Source organism: Hyla sarda, chromosome 1, assembly GCF_029499605.1.
Source record: "Hyla sarda isolate aHylSar1 chromosome 1, aHylSar1.hap1, whole genome shotgun sequence".
Lineage (NCBI taxonomy): Eukaryota > Metazoa > Chordata > Amphibia > Anura > Hylidae > Hyla > Hyla sarda.
The window spans coordinates 367591100-367617357 of record NC_079189.1 but is presented as its reverse complement, the minus strand read 5'-3'; the positions used below and the strand labels follow the sequence as shown (position 1 = coordinate 367617357).

Here is a 26258-nt window from a genome sequence, read left to right as displayed (position 1 = left end):
ACAAGCAGGGCTGTGTGCAGTGAGGACAAGCAGGGCTCTGTGCCCAGAGAACAAGCAGAGTTCTGTGCACTGAGGATAGGTAAGGCTCTGTGCAGTGAGGACAGGTAGGGCTCTGTACACTGAGGACAAGCAGAGTTCTGTGCACTGAGAACAAGCTGGCCTCTGTACACTGAGGACAAGCAAGGCTCTGTGCACAGAGGACAAGCAGGGCTCTGTGCCCTGAAGACAAGCAGGACTCTGTACACTGAGGACGAGCAGGGCTCTGTGCACTGAAGACAAGCAGGGCTCTGTGCCCTGAGGACAAGCAGGGCTCTGTGCCCTGAAGGCAAGCAGGGCTTTGTATACTGAGGATAAGCAGGGCTCTGTGCAGTGAGGACAAGCAGGGCTCTGTACACTGAGGACAAGCAGAGTTCTGTGCACTGAGAACAAGCTGGCCTCTGTACACTGAGGACAAGCAGGGCTCTGTGCACTGAGGACAAGCAGGGCTCTGTGCCCTGAAGACAAGCAGGGCTCTGTACACTGAGGACAAGCAGGGCTCAGTGCAGTGAGGACAAGCAGGTCTCTGTGCACTGAGGACAAGCAGGGCTCTGTACACTTAGAACATGGAGGGCTTTGTGCCCAGAGGACAAGCAGAGTTCTGTGCAGTGAGGACAGGCAGGGCTCTGTGCAGTGAGGAGAAGCAGGGTTCTGTGCACTGAGGACAAGCAGAGATCTGTACACTGAGGACAAGCAGGGCTCTGTGTACTGAGGCACTGTAACACACCCCCAACTAACACAGCAGGATGATTGACAAGCCAGGAGCCTGCACAGAGGTCTGCGTGTCCTACCCACACTTCCTGTATTTGGTCTGCTCACAGAGATACACAGGAAATAGCTGCAGGAACAGGATTTTTTTCACTCCAAAAATATACACATTTTTTAACCAATGTTTATTACAAATATACATATAATGTTATTTACTACATTATATAATTTTTTTTGCAAGCAACAGGTACACTTTAATGTTTATTTTATGTATGGTTTGCAAACTGCATAGTAGCATTTGCTCTAACGTTTTGCTCTAAATTTTTCTAACTGAAAAATGGTTAAAAAAAAAATTCAAATGCCAGATTTTTTTTTTTTGAGGATTAGGAAATCCTCAGAGTAAGTAAGATGTTTTCTTTACCCCAAACTCACTGAGTACAGAATAATCCATTGAACTTGCTTGTTCATCTCTTGGTATTGTCTTTCTGGGAATGCTTCCAGCAGGCAGCCCCATCAATATCTGTGGAAAATATTATAAAAGTAATGGTCAAAAATCATGTTCTATATGTCTAAAGGTTTTATGTATAGAGTGTGTGCCTAGGAATGTTTGATATGGCTTCTGAAGAAAAGGGCAGAGGCGAGGCAGTATGCCTTGTTAGACAATTGGGTTGTAGTCCAGTTCTAGGAAATGCAGCATTAAAGATGACATAAACACAGGACTTCCGGGTAACGGTGCTATCTTCTCCTGTCATATAGAGGCCTCTCTGCTTAACATTGCCATTGACAGCATACACCTATAGGTTAGGGACATGTTAGGCTGGGCTCACATATGTTCGGCATCCGGCATTGGTGAATTCAGCCTAAATCTCGACGCAACTGATGCCACAACTGATGACAAGTTGTCATCAGCTGTATGGCATCCGGTGGCAGACAGGGGAACGTAGCAAGCTGCATTCCCCTGTCCGGTGCCCTCCGGCGTGTCCAACCATCCGGTGTCCATATTAAGATGCTGGATGATTGTGAACTGTCCCAGTCAAATGAATAGGATCAGTTCTAGCATCAGTTGCACGCCTGAGGAAAACTATATCTGACGCCTGATATATGTGAACCCAGCCTGAGCAGGCATGAAGCCAGTGAATAAGAGGGGATGGGTTGACTAACCCTGTGTTCTTGTGCTTAAAATATTAATATATAGTTCAATTATTACTAGAAACACTAACCTTTCTTAATTCATTACAAATTCATCTACTTTTTAGTACATAGTTACATAGTGCAGCTGAAAACATATATATCCCTATATATAGGGAATGAGAGATAGTTTGGTTAAAAAGAGGAAGAATAAATCCTAGAAACTTTAAATGAAAGTGGTCTATGTAAAATACCTTCCTTTTTTAGAAAGTATTTTGTGTTGTCCCCTTTTATGACTTTTCCATTAAGCAGGCCACAATGTTATAATAGGCATCTGATGGGATCTTCTATGATTAGTAATAATAAGGGGCCCAAATTGCTATTCCCAACCGGTGTGTGTAATGCCCCCCACTCAAATTAATGAAAGCATTGGATACAGCTTAGGCCGGGTTCACACCACCACTCAGCTCAGTCCAAGGAACCTCTGTCACAAAACAGAGCCAAATGGGTCCTTTGTACAAAGGACATCAATGGGTCCTATTGAATGGGATCTGCCTGGTTTTCCATCTGGTGACCATTGTTTTGGAGGTGTAAAAAAAATGCTTTTATTGTATTATTAATTCTGATATTCTATAGCACAACTACCACATATTTCCCTTACAACCCAGTATGGACGATAATCTATTCATGAAAAAAGTTATAGTAACATATCCCTGAATTTATTTAGCTTTTTACCTAGTACATTACCTCAGGAATGATTATAAGTCCAAGCACCATGCCTAAAAGAACTAAGTTAACACCATACATCCACCTGAGAAATATGAAATAGGATGCCACAGATGATCCAAAGTGACCTGTAATAAAATAAAAATAAAAAAGTAAAGAATTTTGCTTTCACTTATTACAGAATAATAGGAAATGAAATTGTTGTTCCAATTTATTTCAAATTCACATTACATTCTGCGGGAGTATAAAATAACAAAATATCCCATACTCACCTCTCTCACTCCAGTCCTGGACCTCTGTTTACTTACCCTAATGCTGCTCTCTCCTGGCTCTCCTGCTGAAGTTCTGAACCCACTGCAGTAAATTACTGAGTGTGTTGAAACATTGTCAGCAGAGCAGAGAGACTGCATCATCATGGGCAGTAAACACAAGGGCCAAGGTGGACTTGAGTGGGAGAGGTGAGTATGGGGTAATTTGTCATTTTCATTCTCCCTAGGATCTAGTATGAATTTTATATAAATAACATAGCATCATGGTGCCCAGTGTGTGGCCCATGCCGACAGGAGCCTGAACAGGGGATCACCACAGGATCATAAAGGTAAGTAACTGTTGGTTCATTATTTTAAAAGCACATGGATAACCCCTTTAATGTTATGTATTGCCAAAATGCACAATGACTTGCATATGAGGTCTAGGGACAATTATTAACAATCTATCAGTTGTCACTGATAAATGCTATAATTGTGATTTTAAACAACCCTCATATAAGACATTACATGTGCATCCATTTACGTGAACAATATAATGTATGCCTTTTCATTGACCAGCTTCCAAAAGAAAAAAACTATTGGACCACTGATTGGAAAAGGGTTATCTCTTGGTGTCCATAATACGTTCTGTCTGAAAATAAAAATGATTAAAGAAAACTTAATGGTAGACAACATTTCTTTACAATTGACAGGAAATTGTTGAAAACATTTCACTTACTTTCAATCTCCTTTATCTTCATTTCCCATGGTATACAGGACGTTTTAAAATTTTCAAAATCTCGTTTAAACTTCATCCATTTCTTTTAATAAAAAAAAATATATATATTTGCCAAAAATATTCTTAGTTTAGAATTGTTCCCTTATAATAAATGTTTTAATAGAAATTACCCTGCAAAAAGAGGCCACTGCCATAAGGGCATACAGTTGTTACAATGGGGTGTACTTGGTCTGTAGCAATGTTTAGGGAAAACTGTCATCAGTGTCACTGAACTAACCTGTTAGAACAGGTGTGTAGAGCGGGTGACACTGATGACAACCATACTTACCTGTCCCCATTCTGTGGTCCTGAAATCTTGCTCCGTATCTTCCATTCCAGTGTCAGGCTTGGGGCATGGGAGGAGCTTCCTGATATCACTGCTGCTGTTTCCCCAGGCTTGCTTGCAGCAGGGACTAGCAGAGAAACAGCAGCATTGAGGTCAGGAAGCTCCATCCGTGCCCCAAGCCCGCCGCTGGAATGGAGGATGCGCAGCAAGATAGCGGGTCAACATGATCACAGAACAGGACAGGTAAGTATGACAGGGATGTGGAATTCCTACCGCCCGACGCCCGGGACATGCAGTTCCAGGCGCCAGGCAGGTAAAGCAGGGCCGGACCTGAAAGCCCCTGACAAGCACGGTGGCACTCAGAAAGGTGTATGGAGAGGGCTCCTGACTCCTGCCTGCTCCATACTCTCCAGCCCCCGGCTGTTTTCAGTAGCTGGGGGCTGCCGCTAATAGCCAGGCTATTATGTGAATGCTCCCTGGTGGGCTAGTGGGGTGGATCGTCAACAACCCTCCTCCACCTCACCCAGCGAGATCGCCGGGGGTGGTGTATGGGGGGCGATCCACTATAGGGGTAGACGGAGGGCTTACCTCTGATTCCCTGGTGTCCGTGGCTCTGTCATTGATAGAGCCTGGCTGGACTAGGCTCAATCAATGGATCGCAGAGCACACAGATCATTTTCACAAAAATTGCTGCATGTGTCAACAAAAATGCACCAGTTATATAAAGTACAATATGTCACAAAAAAAAGGATATCAGAATCGCTCCGCTCAGAAAAAGCGTTCTAAAGTTATTACCATTTAAAGGGACTCATGTCAAATAAAAAAAAAAAAAGGAGCCTGGTCATTAAGGTAAAAAATGGGTCCGTCCTTAAGGGGTTAAAAGACACACATTAACCCCTTCTATATTAAAAGTTCAAATCACCCCTTTTCCTATATAAAAACATGTAAACATAATAAAAATAAACATATATGGTATCGCTGGCGTGCGTAATTGTCCGAAATGTTACAATATAACATTATGTATCCCGTACGGAAAATAATGTAAATGTAAAAAAACATACCAAACCACAGAATTGCAATTTTCATAATATCCCAGAAAAGCGATTAAAAAGTCAGATCTATACCAAAATGGTACCAATACAAAAAACAGATTTGTATGCGGAAAAAATAAGAAACAGGGGTCAGAAAATTCTGAGTTTTTTTTTTTTTAATTAGTAAAACATGACGGAAACTATACAAATCTGGTATTGCTGTAATCAGGCAGGCCTAAAGTATCAAAATAAGGAGATTTTTGTTTACTTACCATAAAATCTCTTTCTCGGAGGATCCATTGGGGGACACAGACCGTTGGGGGACAGAGACCGTGGGTGCATGCTGCTGTCTCTAGGAGGTGTGACACTATGGTAATAAAAAAAGTCGGCTCCTCCCAGCAGGATATACCCACCTTCAGGCCCTGAGCTAATCAGTTTTAGTTCCAGAGCAATAGGAGGAGACCAACAGGTCAAGAAAAAACCCAAACTGTCCGAGAACCAGAAGAAAAAAACATAACCGAACACACCCTCAGACAGAGAACAAAAGGAAACCCCAAAAAGGGCGGGAGCTGTGTCCCCCAATGGATCCTCCGAGAAAGAGATTTTACGGTAAGTAAACAAAAATCTCCTTTTCTCTATCGGCTCCATTGGGGGACACAGACCGTGGGACGTACCAAAGCCGTCCCTTGGGTGGGCAGATAAGCAGTCAGGCAGACGGCCGATCCACTGCCGCCTGCAACACTTTACGACCCAGACTAGCATCAGCCGATGCGAAGGTATGAACTCGGTAGAACCTCGAGAAAGTGTGCAAAGACGACCAGGTAGCCGCCTTGCAAATCTGTGAGGCCGAGGCTCTATTCTGGAGAGCCCAGGATGCCCCAACAGAACAGGTAGAATGAGCCACAACCCTGAAAGGAGGAATCTTCCACTTACAGCGATAGGCTTCCGAAATGGTGGACCGAATCCACCGAGAAATGGTGGCCTTGAAAGCAGGTTGTCCCTTACGATGACCTTCCCTAAGGACGAAAAAGGAATCACACTGAAGAAGTGATGGAGAGATAAGACCGAACAGCGCGAACTACATCCAGCTTTTGTAGTAAGCGCTCCTTAGAATGAGAAGGAGCAGGACAAAAAGATGGGAGGACGATGTCCTCATTGAGATGAAAGGCCGAAACCACCTTAGGCAAAAAGGAAGGATCTGGCTGGAAAGCAAACTTGTCCTGGTGGATCACCAGGAACGGAGAACGGCAGGAGAGAGCTGCCAATTCAGACACCCTCCGGATGGAGGTGATAGCAACAAGAAACGCCACTTTCCAAGAAAGGAGGCGGAGAGACACCTCTCTAAGGGGCTCAAAGGGTTCACCCTGGAGGGCACTCAGGACCAAATTCAAGTCCCAAGGGGGAGAGGGTGACCGATAAGGAGGAACAGCACATGCCACTCCTTGAAGGAAGGTCCGGACATGAGAATTAGAAGCCAGGGGCCGCTGGAAAAGAATAGCAAGGGCAGAAACCTGACCTTTAATTCTTGCGGAGGAGGGCTTATGAGCCCTGAGCATGGTGTGAATGACTTGGGAAGAGAACCCGTGGGCCCTCAAAACCACGGTCTCAACCGCTACGCCGTCAAATGCATCGACTGTAAATTGGGGTGGCAAAGAGGACCCTGAGAGAGCAGGTCCGGATGGAGCGGAAGGCGCAGTGGAGCGTCGTCCAGGAGCCTGACTACGTCGGCGTACCACGACCTTCGGAGCCAATCTGGAGCTACCAGAATGGAGGGGACGTCCTCTGTTTTGAGCTTCCTCAGCACCCTGGGAAGGAGCTGAAGGGGAGGGAACAGATAGGGCAGAGCAAACCCCACCCAAGGAATAACTAGGGCATCCACGGCCAGAGCCTGAGGGTCCCTGGACTTGGACACAAATGGATTTTCCGATTATGCCGGGACGCAAAGAGGTCCACTTCCGGAATGCCCCAGAGGTCGCAGAGTTGCGCGAAGACCTCTGGATGTAGAGACCACTCGCCGGGGTCGCGTGAGGACCAATTGAGGAAGTCCGCTTCCCAGTTGAGCACTCCCGGAATGTGAATCGCCGAAATGGCTGGGACCGTGCTTTCCGCCCAGGTGAGAATCTTGGTCACCTCGGCCATGGCTGCCGAGCTGCAAGTGCCACCTTGTCAATTTATGTACGCCACGGCCGTGGCGTTGTCCGACTGGACACGGACAGGACGGGACTGAAGACGGGACTCCCAATGAAGAAGACATAGAAGAATCGCCCGTAATTCCAATATGTTTATCGGAAAAAGGGTCTCTCGAGGAGACCAGAGTCCCTGAACCATCCAATCCCTGAACACGTCGCCCCAGCCCGACAGGCTGGCATCCGTTGTAACTACCTGCCAGTGAAGGGGAAGAAATGACCGCCCTTGGAGAAGAAGGGGGGAGCAGAGCCACCAGAGAAGAGACTGACGGACCCTGTGAGGGAGAACAATCTGACGATCGAGGGACAGAGAAGACCTGTCCCATCGAGAGAGAATCGCCAGTTGAAGGGGGCGGTAATGAAACTGGGCAAAGAGTACGGCCTCCATAGTTGCCACCATCCGACCCAGGACTTCCATACAAGTGCAGATGGGGACTGAGACCTGGGTCCGAGCGGACCCCCGACAGAAGCGCCAGACGTTTGTCCGGCGGGAGGCAAATTCGGGCAGAGGCCGTGTATAAGCGAAGTCCCAAGAAGGTTAGAGACTGGATAGGACAGAAGACTGACTTGTCCCGGTTGACCATCCACCCGAAGCGATCCAGAGTGTGGAGAGTGACGTCCACATTCTCCAGAGTCTGGGCTCTGATTGGAGCCTTGATGAGAAGGTCGTCCTGGTAGGGTAGCACCAAGACTCCCCTCGACCGTAACAGGCCCATCACTGGCGCAAGGATCTTTGTAAAGACCCGAGGAGCCGTGGACAGACGAAAGGGGAGAGCTACGAATTGAAAATGCCCCTCCGGAACCGCAAAGCGGAGGTACCGATGATGGCCTGGAAATATTGGCACATGGAGGTAGGCATCCTTGATGTCCACCGATGAAAGAAACTCCCCTTGTTCCAGGGACGCCACCACCGAACGGAGAGATTCCATTTGGAAGTGGCGGATAAGAAGATGACGGTTGAGATGCTTGAGGTCTAGGATTGGTCGCACAGAACCGTCCTTCTTGGGAACCACAAAAAGATTGGAATAGAAACCCCGAAACCGTTCCCCTGGAGGAACGATAACCCCCTGGAGAAGCAGAGACTGGAGAGCCTCTCGAAATTGCTTCGCCAGAGAAGGAGACCGGGGGGCCTGGGATCGAAAAAAGCGATCCCTCGGAAGGAAGGCAAATTCGATTCGGTAACCGTTGGACACCACGTCCCTGACCCAAGAGTTCTGAATGTGTGAGGTCCAGATGTCTCAAAAAAGTAAGAGACGACCTCCCACCCGAGAAAAAAACGCGGGTGGGGGCCTCACTTCATGCAGAAGTGGGTTTGCGGTTGCCTGATTTGGGCACAAAACGGCCGGACCGGATGGAGTCCGACTTCCAAGACGGGTGCGCCCGGAACGAGGGAGCCTTCTTGTCCCGTGAAGGCGCCTGCCCGGACCCTTTGCTGGAGCCAAATGTCCGAAAGGACCGAAAGGAAAAGGACTTCCTTTGGGAAGTAGGGCGAGCCTTATTTTGAGGCAACAAGGAACTCTTACCTCCCATTGCCTCAGAGATAATCTCATCCAGGCGCTTGCCAAAAAGACGGCCACCCGTAAAAGGAAGCTCAGTGAGAGACCTTTTGGAAGCAGCATCCGCATTCCAAGCTTTAAGCCACATAGAGCGGCGGAGAGCTGCTAGGTGACCCACAGCAAAGGCAGAACAACGGGCTGACTGCATGGAAGCTGCGCACAGGATGTGCTTTAGAGCATTGGAGAGCCAGAGCAGATAGATCTTCTGGGGGGGATCCCGCTAAGATACCCTGATGGAGCTTTTGGCACCACTCCGACAGGGCCTCGGACACCTATGTCGAGGCGAAGATGGGAAGAAGAGAAGAGCCAGCTGCTTCAGAGGCAAACTTCGCTAAGGATTCTACCTTCTTGTCTGTGGAATCCTTGAAGGCAGCGGCATCTCCCAGAGGCAGAGTAGTCGCCTTAGAGATCCGGGAGATTGGTGGATCCACTGAGGGAGGGGAATCCACCTTAGTGACAAAGTCCTTGTCAAATGGATAATGTTCTTGAATCATCTTGATTCCCGGGAACCTCTTGTCTGGATGTTTCCATGCAGATTCCAGAATGTCGTCAAAGTCAGTGTGAGAGCTGAACCTTTGAGGTGCTGGCTTGGCACAATGAAAGGATACTCCTGGAGTTACATCCAAAGATCCTGGGTCCTCTAAGTGAAAGGTGTCTCTTATGGCTGTCACCAATGAGTTCACCGTTTCAACTGAGTCCGAGCGGTCCTCTGAGTCAGATGCCGGCTCGGAAGCCTCGTCCGCCAGTTCACCAGGAGAATGTGAATGAGTAGAGGCAGCCCTGGAGGGGGGCGACCCTGACCGGGTACGCGGCTCTGGCGTGGCAGAGCGGCGACTCTGAAAACGTCCTCTGGAGGAGCGATGCTTGTGCCCAGATGACAGGGGGGGCGGGACCCACGAGGGGAACGTCCACGTCTATCTGAAGACTCAATGGAAGAGTCAGACGAGGTACCCCTAGTACGTTTGTGAGAGCGTGAAGTATGTGGAGACGAGGAGCGGGCCCTCTCAGAGGCCCTGTGCAGGGAAGACCCCTTCAAGGCGGACGCCACTTCCCGGGAGGCCTCAGCCACCGAACGGAAGGCTTGGGTCAAGTCAGCCATATACTGGGTCAGGGAAGAAACCCAGGCTGGTGGAGCGGCTGAATCCATCGGAAACGAAAGGGCATCAGGGGGTACCAGGGGGTCTGGGGGAGCAGTGGAGCAGGCAGGGCAAGTGGGCTCGGTAGAGCCAGGCATCTTGGTATTACAGTGCTTACAGACAAAATAAGTCACTGACGTTCCAGGTTTCTGTTTTGAGGGAGGAACAGCTCTGGGTACGGACATAATGAGAAAAGAGACAGGAACTTTCTCACCCTAGTCTGTGTCCCCTGGCAGCTGCAGTGAGGAGAACTCGGCTCCGTGCAGCTAGAGTGTAAGAAACAGGCCAGCCAATAGTAGAGAGGGGCGTGCCTGAAGCAGAGGCACTAACTAATTGGCCCCTTCTAACTGAAAATCGCACCCACAGAGCTGATTGGAGGCTACTACGCGCCTCTGAAGAGCTCCGACAGCCCTGTGGGCGGAGCTATAGAAAGGCCAAGAAGAAGCTGTAATGGCGCCCGCTCCTTGTCTCGAGCACACATGTCAGCCGCATATGCGCTCGGGGGAATAGAGAAGGCAGCCTATACGCCGGCAGAGACTGACGGAGAAAGTGAAAGTAAGCCGGCGCAGAGAGCGCCCGGCCCGTACCAGCGCCGCGGCTGTCAGCCGCATATAAGGCGCTGCGGTCGTAGCCACAAGTAACCACACACACACAGTGAAGTACACAATGTAAAACATAGAGTACATGCCCCCTAAGATGCCACTGCTCCCCCAGAATAAAAGTCCAGCCCCTGTATAAGCCAGCCCCATAACCTGAAAAGGTGGGCCAAAAACAGGGGGTCTCCAGAGGTTGCAAGTTCGCACCTAAGGAGAAAAAGGGGGAAAGTACTTACCTCAGTCAGAAGAACTTACTTAATGGAGTCTTCAGTGAAGTCTTCAGTCAACTTTAGTTACCTGCATCACACCTGGCTGCTATGCGCAAGCGAGGCGAGCAGGGAAATAGGGGGACCCAGACCCATGAGGTACCAACCCAGGTGCTGACCGCTGGCGAGGGGGGGTGAACAGCGCATATATGCAATGTCTGTGCCCCCTTACTCGCAATGGGGAAACAGGGAACCGGAGTCCCTGAGTCCCCACCTGAAAACAGGAAAGAAAAACGAATAAAAAACTAACACGTCCCTATACTAGGAAAACAAAAAATCAGAAGACCTGGTCTGGAGAATTCCAGACCATGTCCACCTCCTGCAAGACACTAAGCTAAAACTGATTAGCTCAGGGCCTGAAGGCGGGTATATCCTGCTGGGAGGAGCCAACTTTTTTTTATTACCATAGTGTCACAACTCCTAGAGACAGCAGCATACACCCACGGTCTGTGTCCCCCAACGGTCTGTGTCCCTCAATGGAGCTGATAGAGAAAACATGTTAGCTCAACCACAAGGTAAATGGTGTAGAAAAGAAAACCACCAAATTAGCAAAATTATCTTTTACTATTTCAATTTCACTTCACCAATATTTTTTCGTTTTTGTTTTGGAGCATATATGTAATGGAAAAATGTAAAGGTATCATTATAGTAGTTAGTTATGAATATTATAGGGCAAGGAGGAAAAAATAGGAGTGTAAAAGTGAAAATTGCCCAGGACAAGTGGATCGTCATGAGGGACAAGTAGATTTTGCTCCCGTGGACAAGTAGTTTTTTTTATAAAATTTCCACACCCCTGTATGATTATCCTCAGTGTCACCCATACTAAACACATGTACCAACAGGTTAGTGTGGGTGACACTGATGACAGATTTCCTTTAAGGTTGGTAGGACATGGGAAACTGACATATACCCGGATGGCAGAACCAGGGCCGGATTAACGTAGGGGGGGAGGGAGCTGCCGCTCCAGGCCCCTACATGAAAATAGGCCCAGCGGCCTGCACAGACGGCCCGCATAGGCCGCCCGGCACCCACGATAAATATGATAACAGAAAAAGAGGGCTGGCCCTGCACTGTCCCAGGCCGGCCCTGCTTCAAACTTAGGGCCCTGCAGGCCGCAGCAGCACTGTTTTCTTTTTATAAATAGTTAGCCTCCGGCCCTTTAAGGTGAGTGCAGGGGCCGTGGCCGCAATGCATCTCTGGGAAGAGAGCAGAGGGATGCTCCTCCCCCTCCCCCCACACTCCTCTGTGTGCAGGCTGCAGCCCTATTGGAGCAGGCAGGTGCTTTGCTTCCTGTTACATTGCTGACTACATCACCTGCCCACGCCGAAAATGAACAGGAAGACTTCCCCTGCCCACTGCTGCGGCCCCCTATACAACAGGTAATTTTCCGGAAGGAAAAGGTTGAGGGGCAAATTGCTGTTTGGGGGGTCAGTGGGAGTTAAATGGGCAATTTCTTAATGTTTCCTGACCAGGATGCCTCCAGCAGTTTTAAAAATACAACTCCCAGCATGCCTTTGGCTGTCCAGACATGCTGGGAGTTGTAGTTTTGCAACACTTTATCTATCTATCTATCTATCTATCTATCTCCTATCTATCTATCTATCTATCTATCTATCTCTCTCTCTCTCTATCTCTCTATCTATCTATCTATCTATCTCATATCTATCTATCTATCTATCTATCTATCTATCTATCTCATATCTATCTATCTCCTATCTATCTATCTAGCTATCTATCTCATTTCTATCTTATATCTCAGTGTTTCCTGACCATGGTGCCTTCAGCTGTTGCAAAACTATAACTCCCAGCATGCGTTTGGCTGTCCAGGCATGCTGAAAGTTATAGTTTAGCAACAGCTGGAGGCACCCGGGTTAGGAAACACTGATCTATCTATGTATCTAATATCTATATTATATCTGTGTTTCCAATATACCATTGTACGCAATATACCAGTGTACCCAATATACCAGTGTACCCAGTGATACAGTGTACCCAATATACCAGTGTACTCAGTGATATAGTGTACCCAATATACCAGTGTACCCAGTGATACAGTGTACCCAATATACCAGTGTACTCAGTGATATAGTGTACCCAATATACAAGTGTACTCAGTGATATAGTGTACCCAATATACCAGTGTACTCAGTGATATAGTGTACCCAATATACCAGTGTACTCAGTGATATAGTGTACCCAATATACCAGTGTACTCAGTGATATAGTGTACCCAATATACAAGTGTACTCAGTGATATAGTGCACCCAATATACAAGTGTACTCAGTGATATAGTGTACCCAATATACCAGTGTACTCAGTGATATAGTGTACCCAATATACAAGTGTACTCAGTGATATAGTGTACCCAATATACCAGTGTACTCAGTGATATAGTGTACCCAATATACCAGTGTACTCAGTGACATAGTGTACCCAATATACAAGTGTACTCAGTGATATAGTGTACCCAATATACCAGTGTACTCAGTGATATAGTGTACCCAATATACCAGTGTACTCAGTGATATAGTGTACCCAATATACCAGTGTACTCAGTGATATAGTGTACCCAATATACCAGTGTACTCAGTGATATAGTGTACCCAATATACCAGTGTACTCAGTGATATAGTGTACCCAATATACCAGTGTACTCAGTGATATAGTGTACCCAATATACCAGTGTACTCAGTGATATAGTGTACCCAATATACCAGTGTACTCAGTGATATAGTGTACCCAATATACCAGTGTACTCAGTGATAAAGTGTACCCAATATACCAGTGTACTCAGTGATATAGTGTACCAAATATACCAGTGTACCCAATATACCAGTGTACTCAGTATACCAGTGTACCCAATGATAGTGTACCCAATATACAAGTGTACCCAGTGATACAGTGTACCCAATATACCAGTGTACCCAATATACCAGTGTACTCAGTGATATAGTGTACCCAATATACCAGTGTACTCAGTGATATAGTGTACCCAATATACCAGGGTACTCAGTGATATAGTGTACCCAATATACCAGTGTACTCAGTGATATAGTGTACCCAATATACCAGTGTACTCAGTGATATAGTGTACCCAATATACCAGTGTACTCAGTGATATAGTGTACCCAATATACCAGTGTACTCAGTGATATAGTGTACCCAATATACCAGTGTACTCAGTGATATAGTGTACCCAATATACCAGTGTACTCAGTGATATAGTGTACCCAATATACCAGTGTACTCAGTGATATAGTGTACCCAATATACCAGTGTACTCAGTGATATAGTGTTCCCAATATACCAGTGTACTCAGTGATATAGTGTACCCAATATACCAGTGTACTCAGTGATATAGTGTACCCAATATACCAGTGTACTCAGTGATATAGTGTACCCAATATACCAGTGTACCCAATGATAGTGTACCCAATATACAAGTGTACCCAGTGATACAGTGTACCCAATATACCAGTGTACCCAATATACCAGTGTACTCAGTGATATAGTGTACCCAATATATCAGTGTACTCAGTGATATAGTGTACCCAATATACCAGTGTACTCAGTGATATAGTGTACCCAATATACCAGTGTACTCAGTGATATAGTGTACCCAATATACCAGTGTACTCAGTGATATAGTGTACCCAATATACCAGTTTACTCAGTGATATAGTGTACCCAATATACCAGTGTACTCAGTGATATAGTGTACCCAATATACCAGTGTACCCAATGATAGTGTACCCAATATACAAGTGTATCCAGTGATACAGTGTACCCAATATACCAGTGTACCCAGTGATAGTGTTCCCAATATACCAGTATACCCAATATACAAGTGTACCCAGTGATATAGTGTACCCAATATACCAGTGTACCCAGTGATACAATGTACCCAATATACCAGTGCACCCAGTGATAGTGTTCCCAATATACCAGTGTACTCAGTGATATAGTGTACACAATATACCAGTGTACTCAGTGATATAGTGTACCCAATATACCAGTGTACTCAGTGATATAGTGTACCCAATATACCAGTGTACTCAGTGATATAGTGTACCCAATATACCAATGTACCCAATATACCAGTGTACTCAGTATACCAGTGTACCCAATGATAGTGTACCCAATATACAAGTGTACCCAGTGATACAGTGTACCCAATATACCAGTGTACTCAGTGATATAGTGTACCCAATATATCAGTGTACTCAGTGATATAGTGTACCCAATATACCAGTGTACTCAGTGATATAGTGTACCCAATATACCAGTGTACTCAGTGATATAGTGTACCCAATATACCAGTGTATTCAGTGATATAGTGTACCCAATATACCAGTGTACTCAGTGATATAGTGTACCCAATATACCAGTGTACCCAATGATAGTGTACCCAATATACAAGTGTACCCAGTGATACAGTGTACCCAATATACCAGTGTACCCAGTGATACAGTGTACCCAATATACCAGTGTACCCAATATACCAGTGTACTCAGTGATATAATGTACCCAATATACCAGTGTACCCAGTGATAGTGTTCCCAATATACCAGTATACCCAATATACAAGTGTACCCAGTGATATAGTGTACCCAATATACCAGTGTACCCAGTGATACAATGTACCCAATATACCAGTTTACCCAGTGATAGTGTTCCCAATATACCAGTATACCCAATATACCAGTGTACCCAGTGATAAAGTGTACCCAATAAACCAGTGTACCCAAAATACCAGTGTACCCAATATACCAGTGTACCCAGTGATAGTGTACCCAATATACCAGTGTACCCAATATACCAGTGTACCCAATATACCAGTGTACCCAATATACCAGTGTACCCAGTGATAGTGTACCCAGTGATACAGTGTACCCAATATACCAGTGTACCCAATATACCAGTGTATCCAGTGATAGTGTACCCAGTGATAGTGTACCCAGTGTACCCAGTATACCAGTGTACCCAATATACCAGTGTACCCAGTGATCCAGTGTACCCAGTATACCAGTGTACCCAGTATACCAGTGTACCCAATATACCAGTGTACCCAGTATACCAGTGTACCCAATATACCAGTGTACCCAATGATAGTGTACCCAATATACCAGTGTACCCAATATACCAGTGTATCCAGTGATAGTGTACCCAGTGATAGTGTACCCAGTGTACTCAGTATACCAGTGTACCCAATATACCAGTGTACCCAGTGATTCAGTGTACCCAGTATACCAGTGTACCCAGTATACCAGTGTACCCAATATACCAGTGTACCCAATGATAGTGTACCCAATATACCAGTGTACCCAGTGATAGTGTTCCCAATATACCAGTATACCCAATATACCAGTGTACCCAGTGATAAAGTGTACCCAATATACCAGTGTACCCAATATACCAGTGTACCCAATATACCAGTGTACCCAGTGATAGTGTACCCAATATACCAGTGTACCCAATATACCAGTGTACCCAATATACCAGTGTACCCAGTGATAGTGTACCCAGTGATACAGTGTACCCAATATACCAGTGTACCCAATATACCAGTGTATCCAGTGATAGTGTACCCAGTGATAGTGTACCCAGTGTACCCAGTATACCAGTGTACCCAATATACCAGTGTACCCAGTGATCCAGTGTACCCAGTATACCAGTGTACCCAGTATACCAGTGTACCCAATATACCAGTGTACCCAGTATACCAGTGTACCCAATATACCAGTGTACCCAATGATAGTGTACCCAATATACCAGTGTACCCAATATACCAGTGTATCCAGTGATAGTGTACCCAGTGATAGTGTACCCAGTGTACCCAGTATACCAGTGTACCCAATATACCAGTGTACCCAGTTATCCAGTGTACCCAGTATACCAGTGTACCCAGTATACCAGTGTGCCCAGTATACCATTGTACCCAGTATACCAGTGTACCCAATGATAGTGTACCCAATATACCAGTGTACCCAATGATACAGTGTACCCAATATACCAGTATACCCAATATACCAGTGTACCCAGTGATACAGTGTACCCAATATACCAGTGTACCCAATATACCAGTGTACCCAGTGATACAGTGTACTCTCCCCGGCTGCTCTTCTGCCCCATATAGTGGATAGTCCTGATGGGCAGGGGCATATACTGTCACTGGGGTCCGGGTATATACTGTCACTGGGGTCCGGGTATATACTGTCACTGGGGTCCGGGTATATATTGTCACTGGGGTCCGAGTATATACTGTCACTGGGGTCCGAGTATACACTGTCACTGGGTCCGGGTATATTCCTCTTTCCTTCCTCATTAAACTAAAGGGCTCTTGTTTTTCTTGTCCTGTGTTTTCAAATATATTTTTTTATAGATAATGTGGAAGTTAGTAGGCAGGGGGGAGGGGCTTGAGTTGTGTAAGGGGCCCCAACATTTCTGATGGCAGCCCTGGTCTTGTATATAATCACTTATATGGTATACAGACCCTGTGTACAGCTGGTAACTTTTGCTGTATGGGCACTGTCTGGGGGGAATACTGGTCTGTGTATAGTGGTTTTATTCAGTACAGTATGGCGGTATTATCAAGTTATTGTGTATATATTTCCTCCTGGTATACTGGTATTCTTGGTCATGGAATAGTATCTTACCTATGTTAACTTGTTAAATATTTTCTTTTCTTTTGTGTGTAGGTTGGGGCATAAGAAGAGATTTGAGTTGGATAGGGGCGTGGCAGAGTTGTGGCCATGGGTGGAGCCTCACAGGGGGCCCTTGCTTTATTTGGTCCGAGGGCCCTGAGTGTTCTCAGTCCTCCCCTGCCTTGGTGGTTACATGGGCTGGGTAACCTCCTGACCAGCGTGACTCACGTCACGGTATTGTAGGATGCTCCTCCCCCCTGTCAGAAAGAGGATGGTATGTGCTGCTTTCCTGCCTGGCCCACGCCCGTCAAAAAATGTTACTGTGTGACAGCGGCTGAGGTCCCGCCGGCGCTCATTGTTCTCTGCCTCTGAAGTCCCCCAAAAAGGTACCACCACCAGTCATGAACTGACTTGCCATTCAGGTACATAGAAAAGCTAGGTGACAATTTCTCACCTAGCTTTTCCATGCTCCTGAATGGCATGCCTGCCTATAAAAGTTCAGTTTTTATAGGCAGACATGCCATTCAGGAGCATGGAAAACTAGGTGAGAAATTGTCACCTAGCTTTTCTGTGTACCTGAATGGCAATGGTGCTTATCATAGCTCAGCTATTATAGATAGATTTACCTATAACCTTTCTGTCATATCTGTCTATTCTATGGTAACCAGATATGCCATTCAGGAGCCCAGAAAAGCTAGGTGACAATTTCTCACCTAGCTTTTTTCTTCTCTTGAATGGCATATCTGCTTATAATAGCTCAGCTATTTTAGACAGATTTGACTAAAGTCTATAGGTAAATCCTATAATAACTGAGCTATTATAAGCAGGTGTGCCATTCAGAAGCATGAAAAATCTAGGCGAGAAATTGTCACCCAGCTATTCTGTGCTCCTTAGTGCCATTTCTGCTTATATTAGTTAAGCTAATATAGACAGATTTGCCTATAATTTATAGTAAGTTATCCTTATAGACTATAAGCAGCAATGGCATTCAGGAGCACAGAAAAGCTAGGTGATAAGTTCTCACCTAGCTTTTTTATGCTCCTGAATGGCATATCTACTTATAATAGCACAGCTATTATAGACAGATTGGCCTAGAAGTTATAGACAGGTGTGCTTGACCCCTTCCTGCGAAAAAAAAGTAATAATAAAATTGAATTAATCCTTTCCCTAATAAAAGTTGAATGACCTCCCTTTTCTAATTTTTCAAAGAAACATTTAAAAAAAAAAAAAAAGTGGTATCGCTGCTTATAATGTTGAGTAATCTGCATGGTCAATGGCCCAATTTGGGAATTGTTGTAATTGTATGGACCTACAAAATAAAGCGAATGGGAGAGACTTATCAAAACCTGTGTAGAGTAGTGGTGCAGGTGCCCATAGCAACCAATCAGATCGCTTCTTTCATTTTTTAAAAAGCCTCTGAAAAATGAAAGAAGTGATCTGATTGGTTGCTATGGGCAACTGCACCACTCTTCTTCACAGGTTTTGATAAATCTCCCCCAATGTGGGATTGTTTGCATAAAGTGCTCTGTGTAGAAAGACCCCAAAATTGCATTTTATATATTTGTTTGTTTGACATTGCAAAGTATAATTGGTGACGCAAAAAAACAAGCCCTTATATGAGTCTGTAGGTCGAAAAGTAAGAGTTATGTCTAGAGATGAGCGAATCAGAGCTGACGATCCAGAATTCATTATGAATTTCAGAAAATATACGATTTGCAACGAATGCGAATATCGCTGCGTTTCTATTGTGCAAATCGCTTCATTAAACTCCATTTACTGCGGTGCAGGCTCCAGGGCATCTAAGATGGCAGATCCACATGTCAGTACATGGGGCAAGGACGCCTGGGAAGGTGGGAAGAGAAGTAGGCGGGAAGAGAAGTAGGCGGGATTACCCTGAATCACATTCAGGATGTAGCCTATCAGCAGCCAGTCACCCCTGTGATGTCACAGCCCTATATAATCGCAGCCATATTGCGGCCAGTCACTTCATTACACTGCAGAAGGATCATAGGACGCAGAGCTTGTGTGTGTTACAGCAGAGAAAAGCGCAGTCCAGCAGCGTTTAACATCCTCCTAGTAACATCAGATAAAAGAAGCGATCTGATTGGTTGCTGTGGGCAACTCAGCAACTTTTGGACACTAACATGTATTCAGCTATCCTGGTAATTTAATGTGCATAAAACATGTGACGGATGCGCTTTATTTGTGTTAAACAAAATTGCTTTGTGTTGCTTTTTCATTTTATATATTTCGATAAAAAGGCCCATCAAAATCTTCACCAGGCCCATGATCCTCTTAATCCGGCCCTGGGCAGAACCCAAAGTTTCCTAGCAGATCATGGTCTAGAGCAGTGGTCTTCAACCTGCGGACCTCCAGATGTTTCAAAACTACAACTCCCAGCATGCCCAGACAGCCGATGGCTGTCCGGGCATGCTGGGAGTTGTAGTTTTGCAACATCTGGAGGTCCGCAGGTTGAAGACCACTGCTCTAGAGCACCACTGCCTCTGCTTCTTCTCATAGTGCATCCTGGTGCATTCTTTTCCACAATTTTTCCAATGTTTGCGTGATATAAAAGAGAATGTAATTCATTAGGCCAGGCTACACTTTTCTATCATGGTCCATTGTCCAATTCTAATGCTTTCATGCCTATTATAGGGTTTTTTGGCACTTGCCAGGGGTCAGCATGAAAATTCTGAAAGTCTGCAGCACTATATGTTCAGACAGCTTTCTGACATATCAGGCAATAATTTTTCTGCTATAGTAGATCTTCTGAGGAATCAGACAAAACAGGTCAGCCTTTAAAAGAGACTTAGGTACCCAAGGACCTCTTGTCAGTTGAAGACTTGTTATTGACCACTGCATACTGGAAACACCTCACACAACTTACTGTTTTTGATATGCATGGACCCTGTGATCTAGTCATCATAATTTGTCAAAGTCACTCAGATCCTTACACTTTTGATGGCGTACAAAACACCAGTTTGGAGGACTGACTGTTCACTTGTTGCCTAACATATTCTGCCTTATGATAGGTGCCATTGTTGCAAAATAATCAACATTATTAACTTTACCTGTCAGCACTTATTTTGTTATGGCTAAGAAACCTTTTTCAACTCACCCCCTGCTGGAAGGCATAAAAAACATGGACCAGCACCAAAACAGGTGGGACTCCATTGGAATTACTCAAAAATGATGATCACAAGGATCAATGACCCTAGTGAGGGGTGGACTAAACATATGTTTATTTTATACCTCAACTCAGCCCAAAAGGACTGAGCAAAAAGTCCACTTTTTATCCCTCACTTGATTAAAACTTAACTTTTAATTAAACAATAAAGTGGATATTCAGAGCTATAAGTGATTTTAAAAGATCCAGCATTTTAGCACCACATGTATTAATGTACTTGTTGTCCCTGGGGACCAACTGAATTTAGGAATCTACTCAGCACATCTGCAGAATGCGCTGATTAAGGGTGCTTTTGCTGATATTTAAAATGCTAACACACTGTCCCTCCTAACATGTTTCGCCACCAAAGTGACGTCTTCAGAGGTTAGGGAACAATGGCTGTAAGAACGCAGCGTAGAGGGTTTATATAACCTCCCTTACCAAAGTCACAGCCCCTTCCTGTGTTTAACCATCCAATAGGGAACTATCAATAAGATTGGCAGTTCACCTACCCAATTGCCAGGATTATTAGATTAGCCAATCACAATGATGACACCTGGGCAGGTACTTACCTCCCCAGGTATACGTTAACTTACCTGTCTATCTTCCCCAACTGTAATCTGGTAGGTCAATTCATTAACACTCACGGAACTCCGTCAGTTCCGGTTCCTTCTGCGCTAAATCACGGCAGATCCCTAATGCGCCTGTGTAAAAAACCACGCTTGCGCTCTAGATTGTAAACAAACAACGTCACCACGTAAGCTAGTGCATGCGCCCGTCCACCAGTCAATCGCGCATGCGAAAAAACTTAGAAAGTAGAACGTAGTGGCCGGAATCAAAGCGCGCATGCGGGAAAACTTAGAACTAGAAGGGTAGTGACTGCAGATTAACATGCATAACATGCTGGCCAGCAATCAATCCTTGAATAATGGTCCAGTATGTAGTATGGAGCATACACACAATAAAGACAGATGTATATAGTATATTTGGTTTATTACCAACTATATCTAATATTGTATACGGAGCCTCGTCAATCCTAATCTTTTGTACACAATATTTTACAAGTAAATCCTATATGGTTGACAGTTGCCTGCCCCTCCCCCTTTTTTGATTGGGACATACTTACCTAGTAATGGATCCATAGTTGTAAAAAGAATATTTACATTGTTTCTGATACAGTGATTAACAGAACTTTTTTAGGTTGGATTTAAGCTATTATTAGTGAGCACCCATTAAACTTAGTCTTCCCCTATTCATGTTAATCTGCAGTCACTACCCTTCTAGTTCTAAGTTTTCCCGCATGCGCGCTTTGATTCCGGCCACTACGTTCTACTTTCTAAGTTTTTTCGCATGCGCGATTGACTGGTGGACGGGCGCATGCGCTAGCTTACGTGGTGACGTTGTTTGTTTACAATCTAGAGCGCAAGCGTGGTTTTTCACACAGGCGCATTAGGGATCTGCCGTGATTTAGCGCAGAAGAAACCGGAACTGACGGAGTTCCGTGAGTGTTAATGAATTGACCTACCAGATTACAGTTGGGGAAGATAGACAGGTAAGTTAACGTATACCTGGGGAGGTAAGTACCTGCCCAGGTGTCATCATTGTGATTGGCTAATCTAATAATCCTGGCAATTGGGTAGGTGAACTGCCAATCTTATTGATAGTTCCCTATTGGATGGTTAAACACAGGAAGGGGCTGTGACTTTGGTAAGGGAGGTTATATAAACCCTCTACGCTGCGTTCTTACAGCCATTGTTCCCTAACCTCTGAAGACGTCACTTTGGTGGCGAAACATGTTAGGAGGGACAGTGTGTTAGCATTTTAAATATCAGCAAAAGCACCCTTAATCAGCGCATTCTGCAGATGCGCTGAGTAGATTCCTAAATTCAGTTGGTCCCTAGGGACAACAAGTACATTAATACATGTGGTGCTAAAATGCTGGATCTTTTAAAATCACTTATAGCTCTGAATATCCACTTTATTGTTTAATTAAAAGTTAAGTTTTAATCAAGTGAGGGATAAAAAGTGTACTTTTTGCTCATTCCATTGGAATTAGACTTGCGGATGGTTGTTTTCTCAAAGTGCACGGAAGAGATTAGGACTTTACTCAAACCATCATTAACCCCTTAAGGACACATGACGTTCTCATACGTCTCCATTTCCGAGTCCTTAAGGACACATGACGTATGAGAACGTCATGTGTTTTACCGCCCCCCCGCAACCATCTGGAGCGGAGCCGGTCCCCGATGCCTGCTGAAATCGTTCAGCAGGCATCGGGGCATATCGCCCAGGGGGGTCATTATGACCCCCCCATGTCGGCGATGGCCGCAGATCGCTGGACAATTCAGTCCAGCGATCTGCGGCGGATTCCGGGTCAATCGGGTCTCCAGTGACCCGGTGACCCGGAATTATTGGCTGATCGGGGCCGTCAGAGACGGCCCCGATCAGCCAGAGGCTGCAGGGGTGAGGTGGCACTGGTGCCACCTCACGATCGCTCTGATTCGTCGGCCGGATTACTGGCCGACCAATCAGGGCGCCTGCTGCGGGTGTCACTCCCGCAACCCGCTCCGCCCCTCTTCCGGAGGACGTGAGCGGGTGCGGGAAGACGACCCCTGGTGCTGGGGACCCCGATCCCCGGCGTCCCTGTTGGGATCGGGGCCCCAGGAGCAGCGGCGGCGGCGGAGACGACGAGGGACTGACCTGTGCGGCTGGATCGTTGGAGGTGAGTGACAGCCTCCTGCTGTTGCTTAGCAACAGCTCCCAGCATGCAACAAGGGCATGCTGGGAGCTGTAGTTATGCAACAGCTGGAGGCACATTCTTTCTATGGAAAAGTGTATATTCAGCTGTTGTGTAACTACAACTCCCAGCATGCACAATCAGCTAAAGTGCATGCTGGGAGTTGTAGTGGTGCATCTGCTGGTTGCATAACTACAACTCCCAGCATGCCCGTTGGCTGTCGGTGACTGCTGAGAGTTGTAGTTTTGCAACAGCTGAAGGCACACTGAGTTAAGTAGCAAACCAGTGTGTCTCCATCTGTTGCATAACTACAATCCCCAGCATCCCCAGCCAAAGTAGTATGCCTCCAGCTGTTGCATAACTACAACACCCAGCATGCCCTTCCGCTGTCCGTACATGCTGGGGGTTGTAGCTTTTGCAACATCTGAAGGCACACTGGTTGCAAAACACTGAGTTTGTTACCAAACTCGGTGTTTCACAACCAGTGTGCCTCCAGCTGTTGCAAAACTACAACTCCCAGCATGCACTGATAGACCGTACATGCTGGGAGTTGTAGTTTTGCAACAGCTGGATGTTCCCCCCCCCCCAATGTGAACGTACAGGGTACACTCACATGGGCGGAGGATTACAGTAAGTATCCGGCTGCAAGTTTGAGGTGCGGCAAAATTTCTGCCGCAGCTCAAACTGCCAGTGAGAAACTACTGTGAACCCCCCGCCCGTGCGACTGTACCCTAAAAACACTACACTACACTAACACACAATAAAATAAAAAGTAAAAAACACTACATATACACATACCCCTACACAGCCCCCCTCCCCTCCCCAATAAAAATGAAAAACGTCTGGTACGCCACTGTTTCCAAAACGGAGCCTCCAGCGGTTGCAAAACTACAACTCCCAGCATGCACTGATAGACCGTACATGCTGGGAGTTGTAGTTTTGCAACAGCTGGATGTTCCCCCCCCAATGTGAACGTACAGGGTACACTCACATGGGCGGAGGATTACTGTAAGTATCCGGCTGCAAGTTTGAGCTGCGTCAAATTTTCTGCCGTAGCTCAAACTGCCAGCGAGAAACTACTGTGAACCCCCGCCCGTGCGACTGTACCCTAAAAACACTACACTACACTACCACAAAATAAAATAAAAAGTAAAAAACACTACATATGCACATACCCCTACACAGCCCCCCTCCCCAATAAAAATGAAAAACGTCTGGTACGCCACTGTTTCCAAAACGGAGCCTCCAGCTGTTGCAAAACAACTACTCCCAGTATTGCCAGATAGCCGTTGACTGTCCAGGCATGCTGGGAGTTTTACAACAGCTGGAGGCACCCTGTTTGGGAATCACTGGCGTAGAATACCCCTATGTCCACCCCTATGCAAGTCCCTAATTTAGGCCTCAAATGCGCATGGCGCTCTCACTTTGGAGCCCTGTCGTATTTCAAGGCAACAGTTTAGGGCCACATATGGGGTATCGCCGTACTCGGGAGAAATTGGGCTTCAAATTTTGGGGGGTATTTTCTGATATTACCCTTTTTAAAATTGTAAAAGTTTTGGGAAAACAAGCATTTTAGGTAAAAAAAATATATTTTTTTTTACATATGCCAAAGTCGTGAAACACCTGTAGGGTATTAAGGTTCACATTACCCCTTGTTACGTTCCCCGAGGGGTCTAGTTTCCAAAATGGTATGCCATGTGTTTTTTTTTTGCTGTTCTGGCACCATAGGGGCTTCCTAAATGCGGCATGCCCCCAGAGCAAAATTTGCTTTCAAAAAGCCAAATGTTACTCCTTCTCTTCTGAGACCTGTAGTGCGCCAGCAGAGCACTTTTCACCCCCATATGGGGTGTTTTCTGAATCGGGAGAAATTGGGCTTCAAATTTTAGGGGGTATTTTCCGCTATTACCCTTTTTAAAAATGTAAACATTTTGGGAAAACAAGCATTTTAGGTAAAAAAATAAATTTTTTTTTACATATGCAAAAGTCGTGAAACACCTGTAGGGCACTAAGGTTCACGTTACCCCTTGTTACGTTCCCCGAGGGGTCTAGTTTCCAAAATGGTATGCCATGTGGTTTTTTTTTTGCTGTTCTGGCACCATAGGGGCTTCCTAAATGTGGCATGCCCCCAGAGCAAAATTTGCTTTCAAAAAGCCAAATGTGACTCCTTCTCTTCTGAGACCTGTAGTGCACCAGCAGAGCACTTTTTACCCCCATGCGAGGTGTTTTCTGTATCGGGAGAAATTGGGCTTCAAATTTTGGGGGGTATTTTCTGCTATTACCCTTTTTAAAAATGTAAAATTTTTGGGAAACCAAGCATTTTAGGTAAAAAAAATATATATTTTTTTTACATATGCAAAAGTCGTGAATCACCTGTAGGGTATTAAGGTTCACATTACCCCTTGTTACGTTCCCTGAGGGGTCTAGTTTCCAAAATGGTATGCCATGTGTTTTTTTTTTCTGTCCTGGCACCATAGGGGCTTCCTAAATGCGGCATGCCCCCCAAAAACCATTTGTCGCTCCTTCCCTTCTGAGCCCTCTACTGCGCCCGCCGAACAATTAACATAGACATATGAGGTATGTGCTTACTCGAGAGAAATTGGGTTTCAAATACAAGTAAAAATTTTCTCCTTTTTATCCCTTGCAAAAATTCAAAAATTGGGTCTACAAGAACATGCGAGTGTAAAAAATGAAGATTTTGAATTTTCTCCTTCACTTTGCTGCTATTCCTGTGAAACACCTAAAGGGTTAATACACTTACTGAATGTTTTTTTGAATACTTTAGGGGGTGTAGTTTTTATAATGGGGTCTTTTATGGGGTATTTCTAATATGAAGACCCTTCAAATCCACTTCAAAACTGAACTGGTCCCTGAAAAATAGTGAGTTTGAAAATTTTGTGAAAAATTTCAAAATTGCTACTGAACTTTGAAGCCCTCTGGTGTCTTCCAAAAGTAAAAACTCATAAATTTTATGATGCAAACATAAAGTAGACATATTGTATATGTGAACCCCAAAAAAAAATATTTTGAAT

General features: G+C 45.4%; 1 protein-coding gene across 6 annotated transcripts in view; it reads right to left on the bottom strand.

Moving 5' to 3' along the window:
* Nucleotides 1-26258, bottom strand: part of LOC130275301 (transmembrane channel-like protein 2-B) — a 147903-nt gene that overhangs the window by 85539 nt on the left and 36106 nt on the right. For all 6 annotated transcript variants that reach the window (XR_008844729.1, XM_056523120.1, XM_056523144.1 and 3 more), the window contains 3 exons: nucleotides 3586-3667; nucleotides 2620-2726; nucleotides 1166-1264 (listed from right to left, as the gene is read on the bottom strand). Coding sequence is in view for 5 of the 6 variants with exons in the window: in XM_056523120.1 (XP_056379095.1) it covers nucleotides 1166-1264; nucleotides 2620-2726; nucleotides 3586-3667 (288 nt within the window). In the remaining variant the exon portion in view is untranslated. The remainder of the gene's footprint in view (nucleotides 1-1165; nucleotides 1265-2619; nucleotides 2727-3585; nucleotides 3668-26258) is intronic.